Raw genomic sequence first — 27,108 nt, 5'->3', positions numbered from 1 at the left:
TATAAGGTTTGGATGACAAAAAAAAGAGAGGAGTCCTTCATTTATTTATTGGGGGGGGGGGTCTTGCTCAGTGTTTCCCTCCTCAGTATATTGTTTCAGACCTTGTGGACATTTTCATTCTTCTAGTTCTCACTTTCATCCCTTTAGAGGCATCAGTTTTAATGATAACTGTCAGTGTCCTAGAGGATAGTTGTAATTGTTCTCTTGTAGAGATCCCCAGACATTAGACTTTCATAGAAGTTAATAAATGTGCCAGAATTCACAACACAGATTCATCTTTAATTTAAAGCATTGCAGGATCTATGAAAAGAAAATTCCCAATATTTTTACTCTGTCACCTGCTCACTAATTATCTGACTTTTCTTACAGATTTTGTAAGAACTGTTACATTAATTTTAATGAGAATTGTTACATTTATTTCAATTTGTAGTCTGATCCTGCAGGCTTTATCTATGACTTTAGAGACAGCATAGTTATATAAAATCTTACCATAACGGTAGATGTTTGGAGAGATCACCATTGTAGAACTCCAAAATTACAGGACATTGGCTGGATGTATGGTACTTACAACTTCAGATTTAATGGGTCATTAACATTATTGAAAGGCTACAAACTAAACTGGATTCTTCCTGTTATTCATTCTGGTATACCATAAATACCCCCAAATGAAGAACACCTGGTTTTATCCATTATGTAAGACTTGTTCTATGAGGGAACAATGGAACTTTTTTTCTCCCAAAAGCAGAAATAATGATTTTATCAAAGACTGTTTCTGGCCCTGAGAAAGGAGTGGAGGCCCATTCTGTATTTATCGGTCCTTAATACCTTCTCGACAGTGGCGGATTTCAAGATGCTGTTACTTGAAATTCTTTCAATTTTCCTTTCTCAAGCTTTATTGGTTACCCTGGATTTCCTGGGTATCTATTTTCATGTCCTCATTCATCCATGTTGTAGAAAATACTTGTGCCTAATAATTTCATTTTCAGTTCTCTGCTTTTCCCTTTGGTCTTTCTACAGCTCCAGAGTTATTTACCAGTGTCAGTGTCTAGCCCCTGTCATAGCATTCTGTAAGCTCCATGTTGTATTGATCTACTGCTACCTGGACAGTCCTCTTGAACAGCCCTGAAGAAATGAGCTTTTTTCAAGACCTCAGATTCACCATAGACCTTTTTCTTCATCTGGCTTTTGCCCTTTACTTGAAAAAGTCTTCCCTCCTACCGTCTCAGGATCTGGTTTTCTTAGGCTGACATCTGAACACTGTCTTCATATGGCATTTCTTACCCAAAACAAGATGCAGTTTCTGTTCTCTTATTTCCAGTCTCTCCTTCCTCTAGAATTTACTTCAGAAAGAGAGATATTGAGGGCTTTGCGGTTCATGGCTTCAACCATACAAATTATACCTTTTGCCAGACTTCAAATGATGAAAATTCAGTGGTGTATTTGGTATATTTGGGTACAGCACTGCCTCCATGAACTTCCAAAATCTTCTCTTGCTCTTTGTAAATAAGAAGCTCCTTTGGTGGATCAACCATATATCATTCAGCCCAGGATTGCTCTTTCTGGTTACATCTCCTTGTCAAGAGGTTTCCATAGATGCTTCAGATCTGACATGGAGAGCATGTTACATGAACATAAAAAGTCCAAGATAATATGGTCAAGGCAGGATGGAAATAACCATTTAAATATCAAGGAAATGACAGCCCTGATCCTGTTGTTCTTCAGTCTTTGCATCACCTTTGGTCACCCGGAATCCTCACACACAGTACCACTCTAATGTTGTATGTCAGCAATCAGGAAGGAACAAAATCCTGTAATCTCTGCAGACTTGCCATGACAGATGGGGAGATTGTGCTGGAAAGCTGTCTGTTCCTTCATGCAGGGTACATTCCCTCAGAGATTAATGCAATGGCAGATTACCTGAGCAGAGCAAGGCAGACCCTTGCATATAGATGTTGAATAGCAAGGTCTTTTTGCAGAGTATCTGTGAGTCGGAAACTCCAACTAGTGGTGTGTTTTTTTTTTCTTTTTCTTCTTTTCTTCCATTTTGAACAGGCAGTTGAGACTGCTTTGCTCCACAGTCTTTGAAAATGGACATCATGTCAATCACATGGAAAGGGAAATTCCTTTCTACTTTTCTAAAGGTCCTGCTCAGATCAAGGACATCCTAAAAATGTTTTTAATGACTCCACAATTGTCCTAGATGACATTGTTTTTGTTTTCTCTCCCACCCCAGACAACATTGGTTTTGTTTTCTCTCCCACCTGGAAATGGGCAGTCACCACAACTTACCCCATGGGATGGAACTGCTCACACAACCAAAGGGCTCTGTCATATAGTTTCATAGGTTCATACTAGGCTATCTGCCCTAGGGCATTTATAAGCCTAGCCAGAGTGTGTTTGGCTTTCGCCACCCATTTTAAATTAACTTTGCTATGCTCTTTTTTGAGGTTAGTATACTGTGCCTCTGTCTAATAGTGACACAGAAGTGATACCTGGGGTAAACCTATGATCTCCCATCCACTCATTAAGATTCCTCTTGAAGAGAGTCAATGAGGGACTCTGCCTAACCTGGACTGGGATTTTATTCCAGAGTGAAGGGAGCCTCTGGGTTATGAATCTGTCCCTCCAGCGTGTCCTATTTATTTCAGTGCTGAGGTTCAAGTCTCTCGAGCGTGTAACTCGATGGGATTTGGATTTTCTGAGGTGCAGCATGTCCATTAATTCCGGGTTGGACATGGCTTTATACGTCAGGCACAGATCGCCTCTGAGCAGGCGGTATGCCACTGAGTAGAGCTGGAGTTTCTTTAACCGGGCAGCATATGGCATCTGTTTGAGCCCTTTGATCCTCTTGGTGAGGTACTTTTGGGGTCTTTCCAGTTGCTGCAGGTGTCTGGTAAGGTACATTCCAAAGGGGCATTGTACTCAATTATGGGCCTGATGAGGGATGAGTAAAGAGGCACGATGACCTCCCCTGATCTAGATGTGAATTCCTTCATGATTAGGTGGGCTATATAAAATGTTTTTCTAACCACTTTGGCCACGTGGTTGTCAAATGAGAGATTGCTATCAACTTGGGTCCCCAGGTCCCTAATTACTTCTTCTGTACTTAATGGATTACCACCTATGTGGTAATTTGTGGGCACTTTGTTTTTGCCAAAGGGGATGACTATACACTTTTTGGTGTTTAGCTTGAGGCCATGGCTCTGGCACCAGTTGTCTGTTTCTATGAGGCCATTTTGGAGGATGCTTGTGACAGCTGGAGTGACGATTATGCCGCCCAGTTTGCAGTCATCTGCAAACTTGGTCAGCCACAGTCCTTCCGTGTTGGCCTGTACCTCCGAGAAATATATACCGAACAAGAGAGGTCCCAGGACTGAGCCTTGTGGGATGCCACTTGTTACTGGTTTGGAGTCTGACATGGCTCCAGCAATTCTAACCATGTGGGTTCTGTCCTTGAGCCAGTTTGCAACCCATCTAGTGACATGGCTCCAGCAATTCTAACCATGTGGGTTCTGTCCTTGAGCCAGTTTGCAACCTATCTAGTGACATAGGGGTTTATATTTAAGCTGGTGAGCTTATCTATAATGCCCGAGTGGGGTATTGTATCGAAGGCTTTTGCGAGGTCCAGGTAGGCTGTGTGGACCATCTTCCCCTCATCAATGGCCTTGGTGACTGTTTCAAAGAAATCAACCAGGTTAAAGAGGCAGGATCTGCCCTTAACAAAGCCGAACTGGGTAGGATCCAGTGTCTGTAGGTCCCTAATATCTTTATTTAGGAGGTCCATGATGATCCTTTCCATAGCTTTGCAGACCAAGGTAGTCAGGCTTATGGGGCAATAGTTTCCAGGATCCGTTGAGGGACCACTGTTGCTGTACGCCACTCTTTGGGTACATATCCTGTAGTAAGGCTTAGAATGAACAGTAGTTTTATGTTTGGGTTTAGCTCTTCTTGGAGTTCATGTAGGACGCAGCCCGGGACACCGTCTGGTCCCATTGTTGCTGTTTTTTGCTTTGGAAGGGCAGCTCTTACCTGAGCATCTGAGATGTCAAGGGGCAGCACTCTGCTGGGATAGATATTTGCCCTTTTGGTGGGGGGGGAGTTTGTGCTGAACCTGTCAGCTAGGATGTTGGCAATGTCTGTGGGTTCGGTGTATTTTTTGTCATTTTGGACTAATTCTGAGCATATCTGGGAATTCCCATTCGGGTTCCTAACATAACTAAAGAAAGCCTTGTGATTATCCTTAGTGTCCTGTGCAATTTTTCTCTCGAAGCTGGCATTAGACGATTTTATGAGTGCCCGTAGTTTTTTGCTAATACTGATCAGAGATGCCTTCCCTTTTTGGGATTTTGCTCTCTCATGTAGTAGTTTCCTCCTTCTATTGTATAGTTTGTTTATGGCTGGGGTCCCCCAGACAGGACATCTGCCTTTGGAGGATTGGAACTTGGTTTTATTTGGGATTGTATGATCCATGCATTCCTGAAGGTGTTCATAGAATGTGTTTATAAAGGATTCTGCGGTTTGAGCTGTATTTTCCACAGGCCCGGGGGCTTTGAAGGATTAAACATCGGTTTTGAGGAGTGTGAAATTTGCTTTAGAGAAGATGTTCTTCATCTCACATTGCTGCAGTCCTTACATATGGGTAGTCCGCTGTCCTCGGTCGGCCCGAATACCAAAGTATTAGGCTGACGTCGGTCAAGGCGCTTAAAACTGACATCAGGACGTCAGGGTACAAAAGCGCATGACCGACGTCATTTCCTCAGTCTTTTTTGCCGCATGGTCCGATGCAGAAGCAGCGTTGCAAGTGCCGTTCGGCGTTCTGAAATTTTTCGTATTCGGAGTTTCAGACCGAATCCAAGTTGGCTAAGTACCCCGTTGGGGAATATTTTGTTTTTTTCTTGCCTCAGTGTTTTACCGGATGTCAGAAAAAGTGAATAACTGTATTTCTTGTGGGAAGCAGATACCACATAGGGATTATCATTCTTTGTGTATTCCTTGTTTGGGGCCTGAGCACTACGTTGTTGGGTGTCGCTTTTGTGCTAGGTTCAATAAACGCACTATTAAGCGAAGGTTAGATTGTGCTAGGCTGGTCTTTGGGAAGCGGTGCAATTATAATATGCCGTCGGATTCTCCGGCACCCGCTTCCGCGAAGAAGCGCAAAGACAAAGCAGTTAAACCCAGGCAAGATGAGTCGTCCGTTCCGGACGCCGGTTCTTTAGAGGCTTCAGTGGAACCGGTGGTTCCGACGGAGACTTCTCTGGAGTCTCAGGGGGAGACTTTGATTTTGCAGGAGGTGGTCTCCCAGGAGGCAGGTCAGGCTGAAGGGGCTTCTCAAGTTACTGTAATCCCCTCCCATCCTAGGGTGGTTAGGCCTTCTCCTTCTGTTTCCAAGGCTTCTCCCAGAGGCAGGCCAGTTTTAGCTTCTGTTGGTGTCACTCCTAGTTCAGCAGGGTCTGTGCCTAAGAAGCACATGCTTAAAATGGCAGAAGATTTGATTACTCTGATTAGAGGTTCTTTGCCCCCTCCTGATAAGAGGCCTAGGGTGGAGCCAGAGTTGGGAAGTTTTGAGCAGGCTTCGGATGTTTCAGAGTCTTCAGCTGAAGACTTGCAGGAGTACTCTCCTTATTCGGATTCTGATGCAGATGATTCCACTCCTTCTGCTTCTCCTCCAGAGGATTTTTCTTTTTCAGAGACCCTTCATTCTATGAGGGAACATTTTAAGTGGGAAGGTCAGGACTTCTCTGATTCTAGGAAAAGGCTTAGGGAGTTTTTGCTGTTACCCCAGCATAGGCCATTGGCTATACCCCCTGTTCTGGATGTTGTGGAAGATGTGTTTGCAGAGGCTTCACTTAATCCTGATTCTCTGCCTCCTGCTCCTGTTAAACCGGATAGGTATTACAGGGTGCCTGAGGCTCATAAATATCTTTATAAGAGTCCTAGGGCGGACCCAGAAGCTATTAGTCAGGGACCTAAGGGTGTCAAGGCCTCTGTTGTAAAAAATCCGGTTCCTCTAGATAAAGAAGCCAGAGCTTTGGATAGATGGGGAAAGAAGGTCTATACATCTTCTACCTTAGCTATGAGGGCTTTGAATTGCCAGTTTCATATGTTGAAATATCAAAACTTTCTTCTTTCTCAATTGAAGTCTAAGGTGGATGCTCTGGCGGAAGGCATTGAGTGTAAAGAATTACAAGATTTGGTGCATGTCTCTGAACAGGTGGGTAAGCATTCATTACAGTGTGGTTTTGATGCTGTGCAGGCCTCGTCTAGGGTGGCTACCACTGGCTCAGTTCTTCACAGGCACGCCTGGCTGAAGGATCAGAATTTATCTGACCATGTTAAGACAAGGATTTTGGATGCTCCTTTGCAGTCTGATGTGTTGTTTGGTTCACCTGTGGAGTCAGTCTTGAAGAAAATGGAAGACAAGGCTAAGTCTATGCAGGCTGTTAAAGATATTTTGCAAGTTCAGCCTCCGAAGTTTAGTAGGAATTGGCCTGCTAAGGGGTGGACGTATCCTTCTTATGATTCTCAGTCTAGGAGATCTAGACGTGGTAGGGGCAGAGCTCAGAGTTCTTTCAGGCCTAGAACAGGGAGTTCACCTGCACAATCTTCGGGTGAGGGCAGGGGCCAGTCCTTTCGTAAACAGGCCCAATGACCTACTTTTTCAGCTGCCAGATCCTTCCTGCCTGGCAGCACCTTTGGGAGGAAGGTTAGCACTCTTCAAGGAAAATTGGATGTTGATTACCCAAGACAAATGGGTATTGGATATCATACACCAGGGTTACAAGTTTTATTTCCATACCTTGCCTCCTTTCAAAGGCATGCGGACGTTCCTCCTCAGCAAAGACTAGAGGCTCGCAAACAAATTTCTCTACTACTTCAAATAGGGGCCATACAACCGGTCCCTCTGCCAGAAGTGGGCCTAGGATTTTATTCTCGCCTGTTTCTAGTACCAAAGAAAGGAAACACGTGGAGACCAATTTTGGATTTATCTATCCTCAACACATATCTGGACATTCCCAAGTTCAAAATGTTGACGTTACAACAGCTTTTACCTCTGCTGGGCAAAGATCACTGGATGGTGACTCTGGATCTCAAGGAGGCTTACCTTCATGTTCCTATCAGGCCCAGTTGCAGGAAGTATCTGCGTTTTCGGGCTGGGACTTCACATTATCAGTTCTCTGCATTGCCCTTTGGCTTATCTACTGCCCGCAGAGTGTTCACGAAGGTTCTGGCCCCAGTGGTAGCTTTCTTCAGGCTAAGAGGAATACAGATCTATCCTTATTTGGACGATTGCCTGATTCTGGCCCAAGAAAGGACGAACTTCTTCATCATTTACAGTATGTGATGGCAGTGTTAAGATGCCTGGGGTATTCTGTGAACGAAATAAAGTCCAGTCTAGTACCCTCTCAGGACATGTGCTTTCTGGGTGTGAGACTGAATACAGCATCCCAGATGGCCTTTTTGACCCCGGACAAACAAAAGAATCTTTCTCTGTACTTCCACCAGTTGTCTCGTCAGTCCAGGCTGACTGCAAGGACAGTCCTTCAAGCCTTGGGGTTCATGGCATCTTGTATTCTGGTACTTCCCAATGCCAAACTGCATATGAGGAAGCTACAATGGTATCTCAAGAATGTATGGACACAGCACTGCCAAGATTTGGACACTGTCATTCAGATAATACCTTGCATTCAAAAGGAATTTTTGTGGTGGGCTCAGGAATGTCACCTAAACAAGGGACTCTCTGTGACCCGGCCAGAGGCGAGTCAGATTTTAACGACAGATGCCTCAGACAAAGCTTGGGGAACTCATCTAAATGGAAAATGGGTACAAGACACGTGGCCTGCCAGACTTCAACATCTACATATCAACTTGAAGGAGATGTTAGCGGTCCAATTTGCATTGATAGCTTTCAAGGATTTACTTCTTCCAGGGCAGGTGTTGATTCAAACAGACAACACAACTGTCATGTGGTACATCAACAAGCAAGGGGGGACGCATTCTTATCCTCTATGCAGACAAGCAATGATTTTGTGGGAGACTGCTCTCAGTTTACAGCTAAATCTTCAGGCAAGGTTTCTGCCAGGAGCACAGAACTCCTTAGCAGATGTGTTGAGCAGACAAATTATGGATCCCCACGAGTGGAAATTGGATCCTCATGTATTTCAGAGATTGACAGTGTTGTGGGGAACTCCAGACATAGATCTGTTCGCTTCTCCACTAAATTACCAGCTGCCAAAGTTTTGCACAAAAAGGTTTCATCCCACAGCTTGGAAAGTGGATGCTCTCTCATTCAATTGGAGCAATCTTCACGTGTATGCCTTTCCACCTCTGCCTCTCCTCCCAAAGGTACTGCTGAAGGTCAGACAGGACAAGCCAAACATGATTTTAATAGCTCCAGATTGGCCTCGACAGCACTGGTACCCATTACTGAGAAGTCTGGTACAGGAGCCTCCATGGCCTTTGCCTTGATTCCTCACCTGCTGTCTCAGGAGAACAGTCATTTACTCAATGTCAAACTTCATTCTCTACATCTGACAGCCTGGCATATTCTGTTTTAAACCCTGGAGGGTCTCAGCTTCCACAACAAGTTTTGAATGTTATTTTGGAGGCCAGAAGGCCTAGTACAAGGAAAGTTTACGCAGATAAATGGAGGAGATTTTTATTTTGGAGTACAGCAAAGGACTTTGATGTTTCTAAACCTAATTTAAGTGTTGCGCTTCAATACCTTACTGAGTTATTGGACAAAGGTTTGTCCTTCTCCTCTATAAAGGTTCATGCTGCAGCAATTTCTGCTCACTATGACTGTGACCCACCATTATTTTCTCAGCCTTTGTTTAAGCAATTCCTTAGAGGGGCAAAGAATATAAGACCCCACGTAGAGCTCCTACTCCTGCTTGGGATCTCAATTTTGTGTTGGAGAAACTCACTCTACAACCTTTTGAGCCTGCAGCATCGGCAGAGTTGAAATATTTATCATGGAAGACTGCTTTTTTGTTGGCCATTACCTCTGCGAGAAGGGTTTCTGAATTACAGGCCCTTATGGCAGTTGAGCCTTTCTTAATTTTCCACAAGGATAGGGTGTCTTTCGTACTAACCCTTCTTTTATGCCTAAAGTGGTTTCTAGTGTGGCTTTAAACCAAACTATTCATTTGCCTACTTTTTATGCAAACCCCAAAATAAAGGGAAAGGATTTTGCACACTTTGGATATACACAGACAGTTGCGATATTATTTGAGCAGAACTAAAGGGTTCAGGCAGTCTCAGCAGTTGTTTGTTTCTTTTGCTTTGGGTTCTCAGGGCAAACCTGTTTCAAAACAAGCTATTTCTAAGTGGATTGGTTTTTGTATTGCTTTCTGTTATTCCCATCATGGTAAGGAGATTCCAGCTGGGATTAGGCCTCATTCCACTAGGGCTACTGCCACTTCTACAGCTTTTTAAGGGGTGGCTACTAAAGATATTTTGGAAGCAGCTACTTGGAGTTCAGTGCATACTTTCTCTAAGCATTACCACCTTCCACTTTATTCTAAATCTAGGGCTGGATTTGCCACTGCAATTTTACAGGGCATGTTGGCAGCTCCTAATGCTTTATAGTTTTGCCATCCTCCCTTACCTCTGCTTTGGGATTCTACCCATATGTAAGGACTGCAGCAATGTGAGATGAAGAACATAGTACAGTTTTGTACCTACCATAAATGTAGATGTTCAAGATCCACATTGCTGCAGTCCAATTACCTCCCTCCTTCCCTCTGTTGTTGGAGGGGGTGGTGTGGGTTTTGTTGTACATATTGTAAATATGGTTAGTGCAGGTGGTTGATTAGGTTTTGCTGGTTTTTGGCTTTGGCCTTTCTTGTTAGGGCCTTCTGACATCTGGGGCAAGAAAAGACTGAGGAAATGACGTCGGTCATGCGCTTTTGTACCCTGACGTCCTGATGTCAGTTTTAAGCGCCTTGACCGACGTCAGCCTAATACTTTGGTATTCGGGCCGACCGAGGACAGCGGACTACCCATATGTAAGGACTGCAGCAATGTGGATCTTCGAACATCTACATTTATGGTAGGTACAAAACTGTACTTTTTTCACTGTGGTTTTCAGGGCAGGGGGTGGAGTCGGGATGTGAATATCCAGTGAGATTAGTTTATGGTCTGATCTTACCAATGAGGGATACACTTCTGGTCTGGAGCATAGAGTCCCCATGTTGGTGATGATCAGGTCCAGTATGCTTTCCCCTCTTGTGGGAGTGGTAACGAGTTGTTCCATAGCATTTCTAGGAACCTTTGTGCTAGGGTGTTGGAGCTAGAGTAATGCTCCCAGTCTATGTTTGGGTAGTTGAAGTCGCCCAATATAATGGTGTTTGGAGAGACCTTCATATTTTCCAGTATTCTCAGGAAGGCCGAGTGGGGTTCCTGGGTTTGGGAGGGTGGTCTGTAGCAGGCTATAAACTGGAAGGCAGTTTTACCCACTGTTAGTTGCACATGGATAGTCTCTGATGCTTCGTGCTGTGCCACCAACCTGGAGGTGTGGGTATCTTTGACGAATATTGATACTCCCCCTCCTTTTGTGGTTCAGTCCAAGTTTTGGGGCCAAAAAGCATGGTATGAGGTATAACCTGGTAGTGCTGGGGTGCTCTCGGGAGCCTTGAACCAGGTTTCTGTTACTGCACAGATATCGATGTTCTCCATGCTAAGGAGAGTTTTGAGTGCGTGCAACTTGAGGTTTAGACTTCTGGGGTCGAGTAGCATTACTCTTAGTTTCTTATCCCTTGTGATACCTATGGAGGTGGGTTTGTCTTTTGAGCCTTGCCTAAAAAAGGCACTATGGGGGTAGCAAGAGCCTTTGCCAATATCTGAAAGCCCAGGGGTGACAGGTGCAAGCCGTCCCTAGCAAAGCATCGTGGCTTGTCGAGCATGTCATCCCAGGCTGACAGGCATTGGATCCCCTTTGAATGACACCAATACTTTAAGCCAATTGTTGAAATTGATCATCTTGTCTTCATATTGTGGCATCATTCTTGGTGAGGGTAAGATGCTACTCAAGGTCAGGGTCATACCGGCCTGGGCTACATGCTCAGAGAGCTCCTCTATGTCTCTTTTCATGTAGTCCAGGGAGGTACATCTCAGGTTATTCACACCAGCATGGACAATGACTGAGTCATATTTGTACTTGCCTTGGAGTGACCTGAGTGCTTGTGTTATGTGGCGGATCCTAGCGCCCGACAGGCAGCTCACCTTGACCTTCTCCTTGTTCAGCTTGGTGAGCGGGACATCAGTGTGCCTGACGATAGTCACCTATTACAAGTGTATCAGGTGTGTTGTTTAGCCTTAAGGGCTGTGACTGTTCGGCACACTGGCTTTGTGAGCTATGTGTTGCACGTGTTTTGTTTTGGGGTAGCGGTTGCTTGGGTGTCTGCTTTGGAGGTCTCTGCTGCTTAGGCAGATTTTTATTTAGAGTCTCCCAGTATGTTTTTGTGTGTTTATGTGTTTGGTTTGCTGTCATGGTAGGTCTATGTGAGACTGGAATTGTAGTGAGTGTGGTTTCCTTCTCCTCCTGACTGGTTTCGCCAGTACTGAGTTGAGAGGGCTTAGCCTCCAGTATGGCTATATGGTTGCATCTCTCACATGTGTTGGAATTTGTTGGGAGGAGGAGAGGGTTGTCTGTGTACATGAGGCAGTTGTAACATTGCCTCAAGATTCCCAGATTCACCAGCTGGACCGGAGAGGAGATTGACAACTGACCTTTGGACACACTAGAATAGTATTGGGGATTCCTTTATAATTGAAAAAAAGGGCGAATGGGGAACAAGGTACTCAAGGGGAGTTTGTGAGGGTGTAGTGCTTTTAATTTTTTAGGTCTGACTTATATAATTGCTTTAGTGAGCAAGTGCCAGGTAACTTAAATGCAAAAATGACAAACAGTAACTTTCTTTCAAGTGAAACAAGGAAATAAGTACAGTAAGCAATGAAGATATCACTAGGGATCCACAGAAGCGCTGAAAAGCCGCGTTTTAGGTGGAATTAGCGTTTCAGGGAAATAAGCAAACAAACAACAAGCATACAAACAAAGCTAGATTCAGCAGGCCTGGATCTAGTCTATGCTACAGCAAACAAGGTGTACCAATTTCTTTAAGAAACAGTTCAAATATGCAGGCACTATAAGCCTTTAACCAGAAATTCCCAGCTCAGAAGGGCAGAGTCCAGCCTCTTCTCCCACAAGAGTGCAGACCATGAACCTTCTTAATGTAAAATAACTGGCCTGAAACCCAAGTACTTAAACCAGAACTAATACACTTTTAGAGTAACAGACACTGAGCCCTCAATCAGCAGTTCCCAACTTAGAAGGATGTAAGCTACCTGTCCTGCCACCACAGTGCAGGCCACAAACCTTCCTAATGTAAAACAACTGGTCTGCAGCCCAAGTGCTTAAACTAAAAGGCTTAGAATGAGATACACCAAACAGTAATAAATGCAATTGAGTACTTTTAAGATGACGCAAAAGCAAAATAAAGTAGGAAGAAACACAAATACAGTAAAAGCAGATAAATTTTTTTTTAGAAAAGTAGCAAAAACAGTAGTAAAAACAATTCACATGCAGTGCAAGCTGGCACACTTGAGTATGTAGCAATATTAGTCCACACACAGTTTGAAAAAATTTAATTAAATTAAAAAGGACTAAAAGCAAGTGCAGAAAGGGTTTATTAGGTAGAATGTGGTAAAGAGATGGGACTGGTGGAGTGTCCTAGATCAAATCTACAGTGGGGTGGGCACTGCAAAAGCCACCAAATTTAAACTACAACCAAGAACGGGGGGGGGGGGGCAGTTTCAACAGAGATGTGAGGAATCACAGTGCAAATTATAAAACCAGAAAAATATATACTAATCTCTGTATATTTGCAGAACAGTAAGACAACAGATATCTAAGCAACAATTTATCTCTGTAATACAGAATAATACAGAAAAATATACTCAGCTCTATATATTTGCAGATAGTCTTGTAAGGCTGTCTCTCAACACACAGGTTCCACTTTAAAATGTTAAAAGAGGCAAAAGCAAAATAAGGTAATAAAGTAGGAAGAAACACAAAAAGGCAGATGAAGTGCAAATTTTTTTTTTTTTTTTTTTTGAGATGGAGGAAACAGAGCAGATTAAGATACTACAGGGGAATGCCCTTCCCAAGTGCTCTCTCTGTACACTGCAGAGGAGATGGGACTGGTAAGAGTATCCAAAATCAAAATATGATCTCACTGTACTCAGTTGAGTGAGCGAATGAGATGGGTCCAGGAGGAGTGTGCATAAAGAGATTTACAGCAGGGGCGGGCAATTCCAAAGCCACCCAAGATTAACACCACAACAAGAAACAGGGGGGGTGGGGAACTACAGAGATTCAGAGACACACAAAATATTTACTGAATGCAAGACACACAATATTTACTCACTCAAATCTTAAGTGCAGAAAATATACTTAAATCAGCTTATGTCCAGTTGATGTATGCAGACAAGTCTCAGTAGCCAGCAACTCGATTTAAAATGAATTATATATATTATATACCCAGACTTACCAACAGTAAACTGTCAGTTTGGATGATGTGATTATATGATACCATTCAGGCAGATATGTTGTGAGGATGTTACATGAGGCTAGAAAACCCTTTATAAAGAAAATGTTCTAAGTTTCCAAATGGAAGAGATTTTCTGTTTGGTGCCAAAAACAGTACCTTTATTGTATAGGTATTCCTATTATTCTGTCCTATCCATGTGAGTTGCTCAATTCAGGACTGGCATATTCATCCATTATCTCTGCCTCCTTGCGTTTCGATTCGATCCATCTCTTTCTGTGCATGTTTTGAAGTCAGACAGTTTTTAAAAGGGGGCCACATACAAAATCTGTTTCTCCTGCTTGAGATTTGAATTATGTTTTGGAAAGGTTACTTTTCCCCTCCTTCTCAGCATGTCTTAAAATTGTGTAACTGGTATGTACTGCCTTGCTGGTAGCCCTTAATTCAGCAGTGTCACAAGAAAACAGTATCCCTTTAGACTAATCCTTCTTTTATGCCTAAAGTTGTCAATGAAATATCACTAAACCAGTTTATTAACTTGACTTTCTTTCCCTAATCTTCAGAATAAGAGGGACAAAATTGTACAGTTCCAAGACATTTATATCTCAGTAGACCAAACTAAGGCAATTAGAAAAACTGATCAACTATTTGGGCTGCCCGGCTTCTAAATGGGCCATATCTAGCGCTAAATCCTTTTGTTATTAATTTCATGGAAAATCTCTTCAGACAAGGTCAAAACTCATTCTTCTGGTGCCTTTATAATGGTCTTGACTCAAATTCCATTTTAGAAACAGCCATTTGGTCTTTCATTCACACCTTGCAAAACATTATAAAGGACCAGGACCAAAATTTGTAGATAGAACAGGCTAGATCTATCCTTCAAGGAATTCTAGATTCTAGCTCCATTCCTCAGTCCTTGTCCCAGATATTCTTAAAAAAATGCTTTGTGAATCTTCCCATAGCTGCTACAGTTCATAGGTTTATAGGTTTATACTAGGCTATCTGCCCTAAGGCATTTATAAGCCTAGCCCAAAGTTTTGTGGCTTACGCCACCCCTTATATGAAAAAATACTGTGCCCATTAGTTTGTTGTGCCTCTGTCCAGCAGTGACACAGAGATGATTCCCGGGGTAAACCTATGATCTCCCATCCACAGGTCAAGATTTCTCATGAACAGAGCCAGCGAGGTGTTCTGCCTCACATGGACCGGGATTTTATTCCACAGCATAGGGAGTCTCTGAGTGATAAATCTATCCCTCCAGCACGTCCTATTTATATCCGTGCTAAGGTTTAAGTCGCTTGCTCTAGTGGTTTTGGTGGATTTGGATTTTTTGAGGTGGAGCATGTCCATTAATTCCGGGTTGGACATGGCCTTGTATGTCAGGCACATGTCACCTCTGAGCAGGCGGTATGCGACTGAATAGAGCTGGAGTTTCTTCAATCTGGAAGCATATGACAGATTTTGGAGTGCATTTATCCTTTTGGTGAGGAACTTTTGGGGTCTCTCCAACTGCTGCAGATGTCGGGTGAGATACATCCCGAATGGGGCATTGTACTCGATCATTGGTCTGATAAGTGAAGAGTACAGGGGAACAATGACCTCACTAGATCTGGATGTGAATCCCTTCATGATCAGGTGGGCAATGTAGAAGGTCTTTCTAACCACTTTAGCAACGTGAGTGTCAAAAGAAAGGCCACTGTCAACCTGGGTCCCCAGGTCCCTGATAACCTCTTCTGTGATTAGTGGATTGCCACCTATATGGTAGCTTGGGGTTACCTTGTTTTTCCCAAGGGTATGACTATACATTTTTGGTGTTTAACTTCAGGCCATGGCTCTGGCACCAGCTATCTGTTTCCGTGAGTCCCTTCTGAAGGATATCAGTGTCCGATGCACTTTCCACTATGGCCCAGTTTGCAGTCGTCTGCAAACTTTGTCAATAAAGTCCTCCCATGTTGGCCTGTACTTCTGAGAAGTAGATGCCGAACAATAGGGGGCCAAGGACCGAGCCCTGTGGGACACCACTTGTGACTGGCTTGGAGTCTGACATAGCGCCAGCAACTCTAACCCTGTGGGTTCTGTCCTTAAGCCAGTTTGCAACCCATCTTGTGACATATGGGTTTACATTTAAGCTGGTAAGTTTTTCTACAATACCCGAGTGGGGTATTGTGTCAAAAGCCTTTGCAAGGTCAAGGTAGGCTGTATGGACTGCCTTTCCTTCATCAATGGCCTTAGTGACTGTTTCGAAGAAGTCGACCAAGTTCAAAAGGCATGATCTGCCCTTGACGAAGCCAAACTGGGTCAGGTCCAATGTCTGCAAGTCCCCTATATCTTTGTTTATGAGCTCCATTATGATCCTCTCCATAGCTTTGCAGACTAGACTTGTTAAGCTTATGGTGCGGTAATTACCAGGGTCCGTAGAGGCACCGCCTTTGTGGAGTGGGACCACAGTTGCCGTACGCCACTCCTTGGGCACATATCCTGTGGTAAGGCTGAGATTAAACAGCTGCCTTATGTGCGGGTTTAATTCCTCATTTAGCTCGTGTAGCACACAGCCGGGGACACCATCCGGTCCCATTGATGCTGTGTTTTTAGCTTTAGAGAGCAGCTTTCACCTGCGCATTTGAGATGTCTGGGAGGCTACACTCCACTGGGATAGTTCTCTCTCCTTTAGGGGAGAGGGGTGAAGTTTGCACTGAACCTGTCTGCCAGTATGTTGGCAATGTCTGTGGGTTCAGTGATTTTTGTATCATTTTGGACTAATTCTGAGCATATCTGGGAGTTTCCACCCAGGTTCCTAACATTGCTGAAAAAGGCCTTATGATTGTCCTTTGAATCCATGGCAATTTTTCTCTCAAAATTGGCCTTAGTTGATTTTATGAGTGCTCGTATTTTTTTACTAATAATGATCAGGGGTGACTTCCCTTTTATGGATTTTGTTCTATCATGTAATAGCTTTCTCCTCTTATTGTAAAGTTTGTTAATGGCTGGGGTCCACCAGACTGGACGTTTGCCCTTTGTGGAAAGAGTCTTGGTTTTATTTGGGATTGCCTGATCCATGCAGTCCTGGAGGTGTTCATAGAAGTCAAGTCAAGTCAAAATTTATTTATATAGCACCTTACAGACAATAAATGCCACCAAAGTGCTTTACAAAACAATAATCAAAAGCAATAATAACATATAACATAAAAATTAACTAAAAGTAACAAATAACATAAAACAAAACAACATTAAAAATCATTTCACCTCATTAAAGGCCAATTCATAAAAATAAGTTTTAAGATTTTGCTTAAAAATTGTCACAGAAGAAGACTGCCGAATGTATAATGGAAGCTCATTCCAAAGTTTTGGAGCTGCGACAGAAAAAGCTCTATCACCCCTCATCTTTAGTCGTGCCCAGGGAACCACAAGTAGGGACAGATCTTCTGAACGAAGTGTCCGATTGGGAACATAAGCATGGAGCATATCTGCCAAATATACTGGCGCTAAACCATTTAAAGCTTTAAAGGCCAATAACAAAATTTTAAAACGAAGGCATTTGTAAGGGCTTCCGCAGCTTGGGTTGTGGTTTCCACTGGCTCAGGGGCCTTGAATGATACCACACCAGTCTTGAGTAGTGTGAAGTTTGCTTTAGAGAAGTTCTTCACTGTGGTCTTTTTTGTTTGGGGTGGGGGCGGGATGTGAATTTCCAGTGAGATTAGTTTATGATCAGATCTCACCAATGAGGGATATACTTCTGGTGTGGAGCATTTTGTCCCCATGTTTGTGATAATGAGATCTAGTATATTTTCTCCTCTTGTGGGAACAGTGACTAGCTGTTCCATGGCATTTGGAAATTTGGAAAAGCTAAAATCATGGAAAAATGTATACACAAACAACTACTTAACCATCTCCTTCAAAATAACCTACTAGCAAACACTCAACATGGATTTAGACCCTCACATAGTACTACCACTGCACTACTTTCTTTTACTAATACCATAAACTGTAACCGTAATAATAACAAACTAACTGCTTCTCTTTTCCTAGACCTGTCAAAAGCCTTCGACATGGTCAACCATAAACTTCTTCTACACATACTAAAATCACTTGCCTTGGATTTCTCCTCCTTAACCTGGTTCTCATCCTACCTTGAAAACCGACAACAAGCAGTACTCTGGAAAAATTCTCTATCTGCTCTACTACCTATCTCCTTAGGAGTACCTCAAGGATCAATATTAGGTCCACTCTTATTCTCTATCTTTATTAATGATCTTCAATCATCTATCCAAAACACTACCTGCATACAATATGCAGATGATTCTACCATCATTTGCACAGCTTCCACCCAATCTGAACTCCAGTCACTCACACAATCTACCTTTTCGACCGTCGAACAGTGGTTCTCAAAAAGATGTCTCCTCCTCAACTCCAAGAAAACAAAACTATTACTATTCTCACCTACCCACAAATCTTCTCAACTAAATTTTACTATTACTGCAGGTGGCAATTCTCTTATCTCCCCAGACTCTGCTACCAAACTGCTCGGTGTTACTATTGATAATAATCTGAACTATGATTGTCACATCAATAACACTATAAAAGCAGTAAATAAAAAGATAGGTTCACTGTACAGAATCAAACCCTTCCTTACACCAGAAGCACGGACCACCTTAGCTCAATCACATCTTATCTCCACCCTACTGTATGCTTCCTCTATTTACACCAATCTCTCTAAAAGTAACCTGAAAAAACTAACTACATCCTATCATAATATAGCCTGTTTTGCCACAGCATCCCAGTACAGAACTCACCACTGTCAGAACTTAAAACACTTACACTGGTTAGAACTACCTAACAAGCTTATCTATCAACAACTTTTAATTACACATAACATTCTTTATCAACCAACAAAAACACCCGCTCTCAGTAACCTCCTTACCCCCTACAATAACTTGAAACAGCTGCGATCTGCCGAAAAGCTACAAGTCAACACAACTAGAATTACAAATTCAGCAGGTAACTGTCTATTTTCAAACTCCGTAGGGAAAATATGGAATAACCTCCCCTCACACATTACCTCACTAGACTCCTTTCACCTTTTTTAAAAAACAACTTCTATTACATCTGAACAACTTCTGGCTCTGCTCCTGTACCAATCCAGACTAAATGACTTTTCCTTTCTTCAGTCATATTTCCCTATTTAAATATCCCTATCTTTCTCTGCTATCACAAATTACTTAATTACTGTACTGTTCCAAAAAAAAAAAAAAAAAAAAGTACAAACAATTTCTTCAACAATTATGTTTATACAACCTTTCTTAATATATAGTTAGGACTATTTGTTTTTCATCTGTTTTTTTTTAGCTGTATTTTTTACTAGACTAAAATGTATGCATTGTTGCTTAAATGTTTAACCTTGTTTTCAATTGTGGAGCTTTTCTCCCCGGGCCTCCACTGAAAATGGAAATTATCCAGCTGGACTAGCCCGGTCAACAAATGTAAAATAAAATAAAAATAAAAATTTGAATTTATGAACTCCAGGAACCGTTGGGCTAGAAAGTTAGGGCTTGAGTAATGTTCCCAGTCTATATTCGGGTAGTTGAAGTCACCCAATATGATGGTGTTTGGAGATACATTTATACCCTCCAGTGTCTTCAGGAAGGCTGTGTGGGGTTCCTGAGTTTGAGAGGGTGGCCTGTAGCATGCTACAATTTGTAGAGCAGTTTTGCCTATGGTTAGTTGCACCTGGATGGTTTCGAGCTGTGCGTTGCCACCAACCTGGAGGTGTGGGTATCCTTTATGAATATGGATACACCCCTCCTTTTGTGGTGTGGTCCGGGTTTTGGGGCTGGAGCATGATATGAGGTAAAACCTAATAGTGCCGGGGTGCTCTCAGGAGCCTTGAATCAGGTTTCAGTTACAGCACAGACATCGATGTTCTCCATACTGAGAAGGGCCTCGAGTGCATGCATTTTGAGATTTAGACTTCTGGCATTGAGCAGCATTACCCTCAGTTTCTTCCCATTTTTGTTTTCTAGTGTGGTAGGTTTAGAATTTGAGCCTTGCCTAAAAAAGGCACTATGGGGGTGGCAAGAGCCTTAGCCAATATCCGGAATCCCAGTGGTGACAGGTGCAAGCCGTCCCTTGCGAAGCAGCGTGGCTTGTCAAGCATGTCATCCCAGGCAGACAGACACTGGATCCTCTTTGAATGACACCAGACATTAAGCCAATTGTTAAAGCTGATCATCTTGTCTCTATATTGTGGCATCATTCTTGGTGAAGGAAGGATACTGCTCAGGGTCAGGGTCATACCTGCCTGGGCTACATAATCAGAGAGCTCCTCTATGTCTCTTTTCATGTAGTCCAGGGAGGTACGTCTCAGGTCGTTCACACCAGCATGGACAATGACTGTGTCATATTTGTACTTGCCGTGGAGTGACCCGAGTACTTGTGTTATGTGGCGGATTCTAGCGCCAGATAGGCAGCTTACTGTGACCCTCTCCTTGTTCAGTCTGGTGAGTGGGACGTGATCAGTGAAGGACATAGCACAGGTTTGTAATAGCATACCATAACAGTAGATGACTGAGATAATTACTGATGCAATGTTATCTTCAGAAAATAAACTTGTAAAACTGATAACAGGCTCCACGAAAGGTACACTTCCACTTTATTCACCACTTCATTAAAAAAATCAAACAACAGAAATAAAAAGAAGGTTATACTAAGCGCTTTCACCCCGCAATTCTTAGGGCATCCTCAGAGTATAAAAACATACCAAATGCACTGCAATTTATGTACTTGTTAGGTGTTGAGACTAACGCCCATAATTGATAGATTAATTAGTTAATGAACTCAAAGTTACCTTGGTTAGTCAATCACTTTCATAAAGCAATTTAAAGAAACATCTAAAATCCATCACTATAATTCTTAAAATTTGTAAACTTTCAATCAAATATATTGTTGGTATAAATATAAATTATACATATAAATATAAATACAAATGTTGATTAACAATTGTATGTTTTTATACTCTGAGGATGCCCTAAGAATTGCGGGGTGAAAGTGCTTAGTATAACCTGCTTTTTATTTCTGTTATTTGATTTTTTTTAATGAAGTGGTGAATAAAGTGGAAGTGTACCTTTCGTGGAGCCTGTTATTAATTACTGATGCAGTATTGGCACCATCCCCCCACACTTTTACTTGAATATTTTCCTCTTTCTTGGTTATAGTGGACTTGCTGTGTATTTTCCTGTCTGTCCTTGTCATCATGTCTTACTTTTGTTTGTCTTCTTTTTGCCTCACCCCCCCCCCCCAAGTCTGGTGTTAAAGTCCAGAGGATTTTTGTCTCTTGTGTACGATTTTGAATTGTCATGGATTGGATATTTGACGTGAGAGAAAGGTGCCCATAATTTGCTGTACTAGCTGCATGTATGAGGTAATCTGCAGAATCTTTCTCATATGTAAGCAGTACTTCACCAGTGATGTACTGTAATGGTAAGATGACCTTCCATTTCACTTTTGCAGTGTTCATTGCATTAGGGATCCCCTGCCAAGGCAGCCCAACATCTGGCCACTATATCAAAGCCTTTAGGTTGCCTTAAGGCACGCCGTATGTCACATGTATGCTCCTTGTGTAGCATAGGCATAAAGGCAATGTCTGGACGTACCACCCTCAGAACTTGTTTGCCGCCAGTCCAAATGTCATAGTTTAATAGTCAGTCTGAAGGCATTTCAGTTGCTCGTTCACCTAGCCTTTGCAGATAAGTGCCCTGTTGGGGTTCTTTTTACTTTTACGTTTGGGGTTTCATGTCACCCAAGAAGGGTAAATGCTAGTGGGGGGGGACAAATTCCCCATAAAGACCATCACGGGTAGTGCTTGTGTTTTTGTTGTTTAGGAGATTCTCACTGTCGTACATCCTGCAATATTTGTCAGGTTTTTGTGCCAAAGACCTTATGCAGTCATCTTTCATCCTTTGCTGTTTATTTATAAAAACAGCACCTCATACTTCTAGTGAAAGATGCTATGTAGGGCACTTTCCGCTCTGAGGACAGCCATCAGTGAAGGAGGCCAAGAAGCCTAGGCCTGAATCTTCCGCTGTTCAGCCTCTGCCAGACGTCTCTCCTGAGGTGAGTGAATGTCCATAGATTTGCCCGGCTTTATTGTTGGATTCTTTTGCCATGACCACTTTGGAGGCTGGTGGGGATCTAACTTTAAGCACATTCGAGGAGGTTTTTCAGACGTACATTTCAGAAGTTCAGGGGGAACCATGGCTGATAATATCTGAGGGGCCTAGAGGTGTATGCCGTCCTGGGTCACAGCCTTCCAAATTTTATAAGGCTGACATCGCACTGAAGAAAAAACAAAAGACTAAACATATTTCTCCTGCTCCTAAGGATCCACAGAGTGAATGGCTGACCTTCACTCCATGTGTGTTTTAGTGCTTTGATGGCATTGAAACCTCTTTAGGGAGTTTCTGTTCCAGCCCCTTCTTGGTCCTCTACTCCTCTAAAAAGATCCAGGGAACAAAATTTCTCTGAAGAGGGGCTGGATTTGGTTGGGGAATCCCTTGCTTACTCTTCTCAGATTCCGTCACCTTTGGACTATGGGTCAGAGGAACAGGAATCTACCCATCCTGGTACTCCAAGAGATTTCATTTGGGGACTCCATCTCCATGATGTAGCTTTATAAATGGGATTGCGCTTGGGTTTCTGAGGTGCACAAAATGTACTATGAGTTGTTGCAAAGGGATTCTCCTAAATGTTCTGTTTTCATTTTGGCTGCCTTGTTGGATGCATTTCCTCATGCTTCTAAGGCTCCAGACTCTCAGCCCCCTGTTGCCAAGAAACCTGATAGATTCTTTAGGGTGCCTGAGAACTGTAAACTTTTTGTACAAGTGTCCAACTGCTGACCCCTTGGCGGTGTCTCTAGCTTCTGACAAGCCCTCTTAGCTACTTCCTTCTCCCAATTTACTGCCCTTTGATGAAGATAGCAGGACCATTTAAAGGCAAGAAGTTTTACTCCTCTGCTACTTTGGCTTTTAGGGCTGTTAATTATCAGACACACATGTCTAGGTATTTGTTGGCTCTCCTATCTCAGGCTTGTCAGGTTATTTCTGATCTTCCAGACTCTGAGGGTAAAACCTCTGCTCTTTCCCTGTTAGGGACTTCCTCCCAGGTGGCTTGTCATTGCATTAAGTGTAGTTATGATGCAGCAAATGCTTCCTTTAAGGCTGCTGCTTTTGGGTCACTGATTATGTTCAAGTCCCTTCAGGATAAGGGTTAAGGATTTACAGAAACTTTTATTTATTTATTTACATTTGTTGACCAAGAGTGTCCGACTGGACGTAGGTTCATTTTCAGCGGAGGCCCGGGGAGAAAAGCTCCGCAGTTTAAATAGACAGACATTGGATTACATAGTGATTAACAATTTGATTAACATAGCAATTAATTACAAACATATTTACAGATGAAGAACATCAGTAGACAACTAGAATCTTTATCTGCGAACTACTTAACAGACCTTAACAAATGTTACAATAAGAAGTTCCTGCTGTATAATAATAAGTACTAGGCTTATTTAAATATTTGCGTGTTTCTCCTGTGCCTAAATTTAAGAGAAACTACTCCAGTAAGTCAGTGTTTGTTTCCAGGCAGTCTCACCCTCCTCCTAAGGGCAAAAATGATGGCAAGCAGGCTACTCATCCTTCTGTGGCTCAGATATCTCCTTTTCCAGATAAATCAAGTACTGTCTGACAGTCTGACTAGCCTGTTCTTCCCAGCCACTTTCCTCTTTCTCTTCGCCTCTCTGTCTTCCTGTTTGGCTACAGATTACTGCCTCATCAATAATCTATTTATTTCCAGGTAGTGAGTGGGAGAGAAGTGAGTTGGCAGTTAGATACTGTTTTTTTTTTTTGCTGTGTAATGTTTCTGTTGCTTGTTTGCGGGCTACATACACACATGGGCATCTGTACTGTACCGTGCTACCCAGGAACCGTAGTTCAGAGAGGTTGTTCACCTGAGTTTTCCTGGAGTCATTTCTACTGCAGTGGTACCTTCACATCCCATCTCCCCAAGGCAGCTGGGTTAACCTGGTCATGTCCCTCTTCAGCCAGCTACTGCCAGCCCTTAGTGTGCTGCTTGAACTCTATTTGCTAGCATTGCAGTCAGTGCTGTATTTCTGCAGACCTATTGGCACTCATTAACGTGTTTTTAAGAGATAAAAATGAAAAATTACCACTCCGGTAAGCTGCGCTCAGTAAGTCCAAGTAAACAACAAAATAAAAAAGAACACTGATACTTTCAACTCTTTTAATATAAACAGTAAAATAAAGTGCAGCAAAGCTTTCGGGTTTCACCTTCCTCAGTGCTATATAGTTGAACGTATCTGTGTTTTTTATTTTGTTTTTTAAGAGATTCAATACTCTTTTTAAAAGGGATCTCCATGGTTAAGATGGTACACGCTGTCCTTTCAACAAAATCAGGACTGATTGTCCTGTTTAGTTCAAACACCAAGTACAGCTACAAAAGGAACTGGAGATACAAATTGGTTTAAAAATATTAAAAACAATATAGAAGAGGATAGGCTGTGTTCAGTTCCATTGTGTGTGAATAGGTTGAATACTAGGTTAAGTAAGCAGATTTTGTAGGTAGCTGTGCAGTCCTGTGAGCATTGTGTTGCCCAGCTGGATTTTGTGTCTTTTTTTTGTCTTTGTTACCTTTATTTAGGTGTTTTTGCCCTGAGCACATACTTTATACTTCAGCTGACATTTTTATTTTATTAATCCAAAAAGGTTAATGTTCAGGTTCCTGTGTCTGTCTTCATACTAAACTGTATTGACATGGATAGAAGTACACTTTTTTTATTTTCAGAAAGGAATTCCTTCGTTTCAGCTGTGATCAAGAATACTGTAGGGAGAATGATGTACTGGACTTGATACCATTAGAACCAAATTTGTTCTTGCTTCTTTAAGATCATGCCAATAATTATTTCAGTGAATTGTACTTGATAAAATGGCATATATTTGGCAATAACACAGGAATAACTTTAACATTGGCTGAGATACTTGAAGCATTTTATTTAAAGGTTTGGGAAGGACTTCCTGAAGACCCTTATACATTTCCATCATTTTTTGTGCTTCACTTGATAGTTTTCTTTATTATGACCTGTCTGTATGCATATTTTATCCACGGGGAGGGGATTTGAAGCTTCTTTTAGATTAGATTAAATTATATTTATAGTCTTAAGATTTTCATACTATGCTTCTGTGACGCATAATTTCTTAGTTTCTTCAAAAATCCATTAGCATTTAGTGGTGTCTTGTAAGATGCACACATTTTATAGTCAGTCGTCTAATATTGTATTTTTCCCCTCTTTTTAGTGTACCATTGGATAGAAATGAGAGCAAAGATGAGGATTATGGGATTTAAAGGTGCTGTCATCAAACCCATGAATGAAGAAGCAGCTGCAGAACTGGGTGCAGAGCTTCTGGGAGAAACTATCATCTTTACTATTGGAGGTGTATGCCTTATTGCAGAGTATAGTCGTCAGTCCTTCAACACAAAAAAGAAGGAGGAAGAACTCAACAATAAACTTCTTTATCTGAATCAAGAATTGACGGAACTCAGCTCGACAGTTGAGACACTAGACACTCAAGTACGAGAAATGAAGAGGCTGCAACTGGCGCAACCTGGATTTAGCAAGAATTAAGAAGAAAACTGAAAAAAAATTTAAATTTACTTAGAATGGTGTTGTATGATTGTGACAGTTCAGTATTAATACACAGTTTAAAAATGGATTCTTGTACAATAAAAAAAAACAAAAACAAAAGAAAAACACTTTTTGTTGGACTGTGTGAAATCTAGGATGTTCAAGTGATTTTAATGTCTTGTATGATGAGAAAGGCTAAAAGAATGATTTTACCTTATGTTGATTGACCCTGGGCGCTGTGCTAAAATGCTAACGCATGTCATATGTAAAATAATTTATTGGAGTCCTTTTATATCCTGATGAAAATGGGATGCAGCCCCATTTCTATTATATAGATTGCTGTATCTTACAATCTCTGAAGAAGTTAGCAGTTATAAAATGGCAGTTTTTAAGTGTTTTCTACTGTGTTATACACTTGAGGTTTCTGCATAAATTCTGCCTCTGTCAACAAGAGACCCTGGCAGGAAATGGTGCAGGCTGTCTGTACCAAACTTGTGAAACAAAGAGTTATATAAAGTGCTTAAAACAAGAGTTATGTGTCTAAGTATGTTTTGGAAAGCTGTCAAATGAATGTTCTTCACCAACAATCTTTTTTTTGGCAGTCAGAAGACTGTTTTGGCTAGAAAAAAACTACTCAACCTGGCTTATAAAATTCAGGGCAACATATACCTGACTCGGTTCTTTTTTTTTTTTTTTTTTTTTTTTGCTGCCTAAGTTTGCATTCACTTGATTTTGTGCATTTCTCTTAGTTCATCACTGTAAACCAGACTTATTTTCTTTCAGTCAGTAAGTAGATTTTTGTGAGTACTTTGTGATGTATTTTTCCCCCACAAATGAGTTTTTTTATTAACTTTACAGTCAGTGGGTTGTGGGCATCAAGTCCCCCTCTGGATTTCTACTATCAAGTCTATAAGTTTTTCTTGTGGACTTAACATTGGTGTGGTAATAGAACATATGCCGTCCTGATTTTCGGAAATCAGACTTGAGTACTTGATACAGATACTTTGAGAAATCACATTTTAGAAGGCTGTGATTTTTTTTTTGTTGTTAAATATAAAAAAATGGCTAGAAATCCAAAGATTGATTCCTTTTAAAAGTATAGAGTTAAAAGATTTAATCCTTCTGTTTATTCTGTTTAATCTCCAGTTTTTTCTAAATAAAGGAATTATTATAAATATTTTGAAAGTATTTAAAGAAAAGGAAAAGCACTCTGAAGAATCCATAATGAAGAAGAAACTACCCATTGCAAATTCAGGGTAGGCCAACACCCTCTGCATTGACTAACTCCTAGAAATATCTTTTCTTTCCCTTCATAACTTCCATTCTCTCCCAAATCAGCCAACTCAAATGCTTCCCCTTACCCTTCATCTTCTAGTTCATTCTTACTTTTGCATACCTCCTAAAATTCACCATCCCACAGTCTGAAGTATCTCTTGCTGTTAGTTTGTATTTAGCTACCTGTCATATTTATTGCACTTTTTATTCCCCTTCTCCAGGTAGCATATGTACCCTCATCATTTGGCAGATCTCACCAGCTCTGTTGTAACTCTCAGGCCATCTGGACATCTTCTCATCTCCTTACACATGTCACCCAGTCTTCTCGTAACAACTTCTCATAGGTAGGTACTAGGCTATTGACCCTAGGGCCTATACAAGCCTAGCCGAAAAGGTACCCTGGCTTTCGCCACCCAAGAAAATTATTTTCCTGTGCCCCTGTCAAGCAGAGCCACAGAGGTGATCCCCAGGGTGAATTTCCTATTTCCCATCCAATCATAGAGTTTTCTTGAAGAGTGCTAATGAGGAGCTTTGTTTGCTATAGATAGGTAGTTTCTCCAGACTATGGGAAGTCCCTGGGACAGGAATCTATCCCTCCAG

The 27,108-nt window shown here is 41.9% G+C and overlaps 1 protein-coding gene across 1 annotated transcript in view; it reads left to right on the top strand.

Annotated features, from left to right (window-relative positions):
* OPA3 (outer mitochondrial membrane lipid metabolism regulator OPA3) overlaps nt 1-25,764 on the top strand; it is a 51,246-nt gene extending 25,482 nt beyond the window's left edge. The window contains exon 2 of the mRNA XM_044055256.1: nt 24,905-25,764. Coding sequence (XP_043911191.1) covers nt 24,905-25,233 — 329 coding nt within the window. The 3' untranslated portion in view covers nt 25,234-25,764. The remainder of the gene's footprint in view (nt 1-24,904) is intronic.
* The last annotated feature ends 1,344 nt before the right edge of the window (nt 25,765-27,108 follow it).

This window comes from Protopterus annectens, chromosome 1.part0 (assembly GCF_019279795.1).
Source record: "Protopterus annectens isolate FY-2018-M chromosome 1.part0, PAN1.0, whole genome shotgun sequence".
In the NCBI taxonomy this organism is placed as follows: domain Eukaryota; kingdom Metazoa; phylum Chordata; order Ceratodontiformes; family Protopteridae; genus Protopterus; species Protopterus annectens.
The sequence above is the reverse complement of the archived record's forward strand: the minus strand, read 5'-3'. Positions and strand labels throughout refer to the sequence as shown.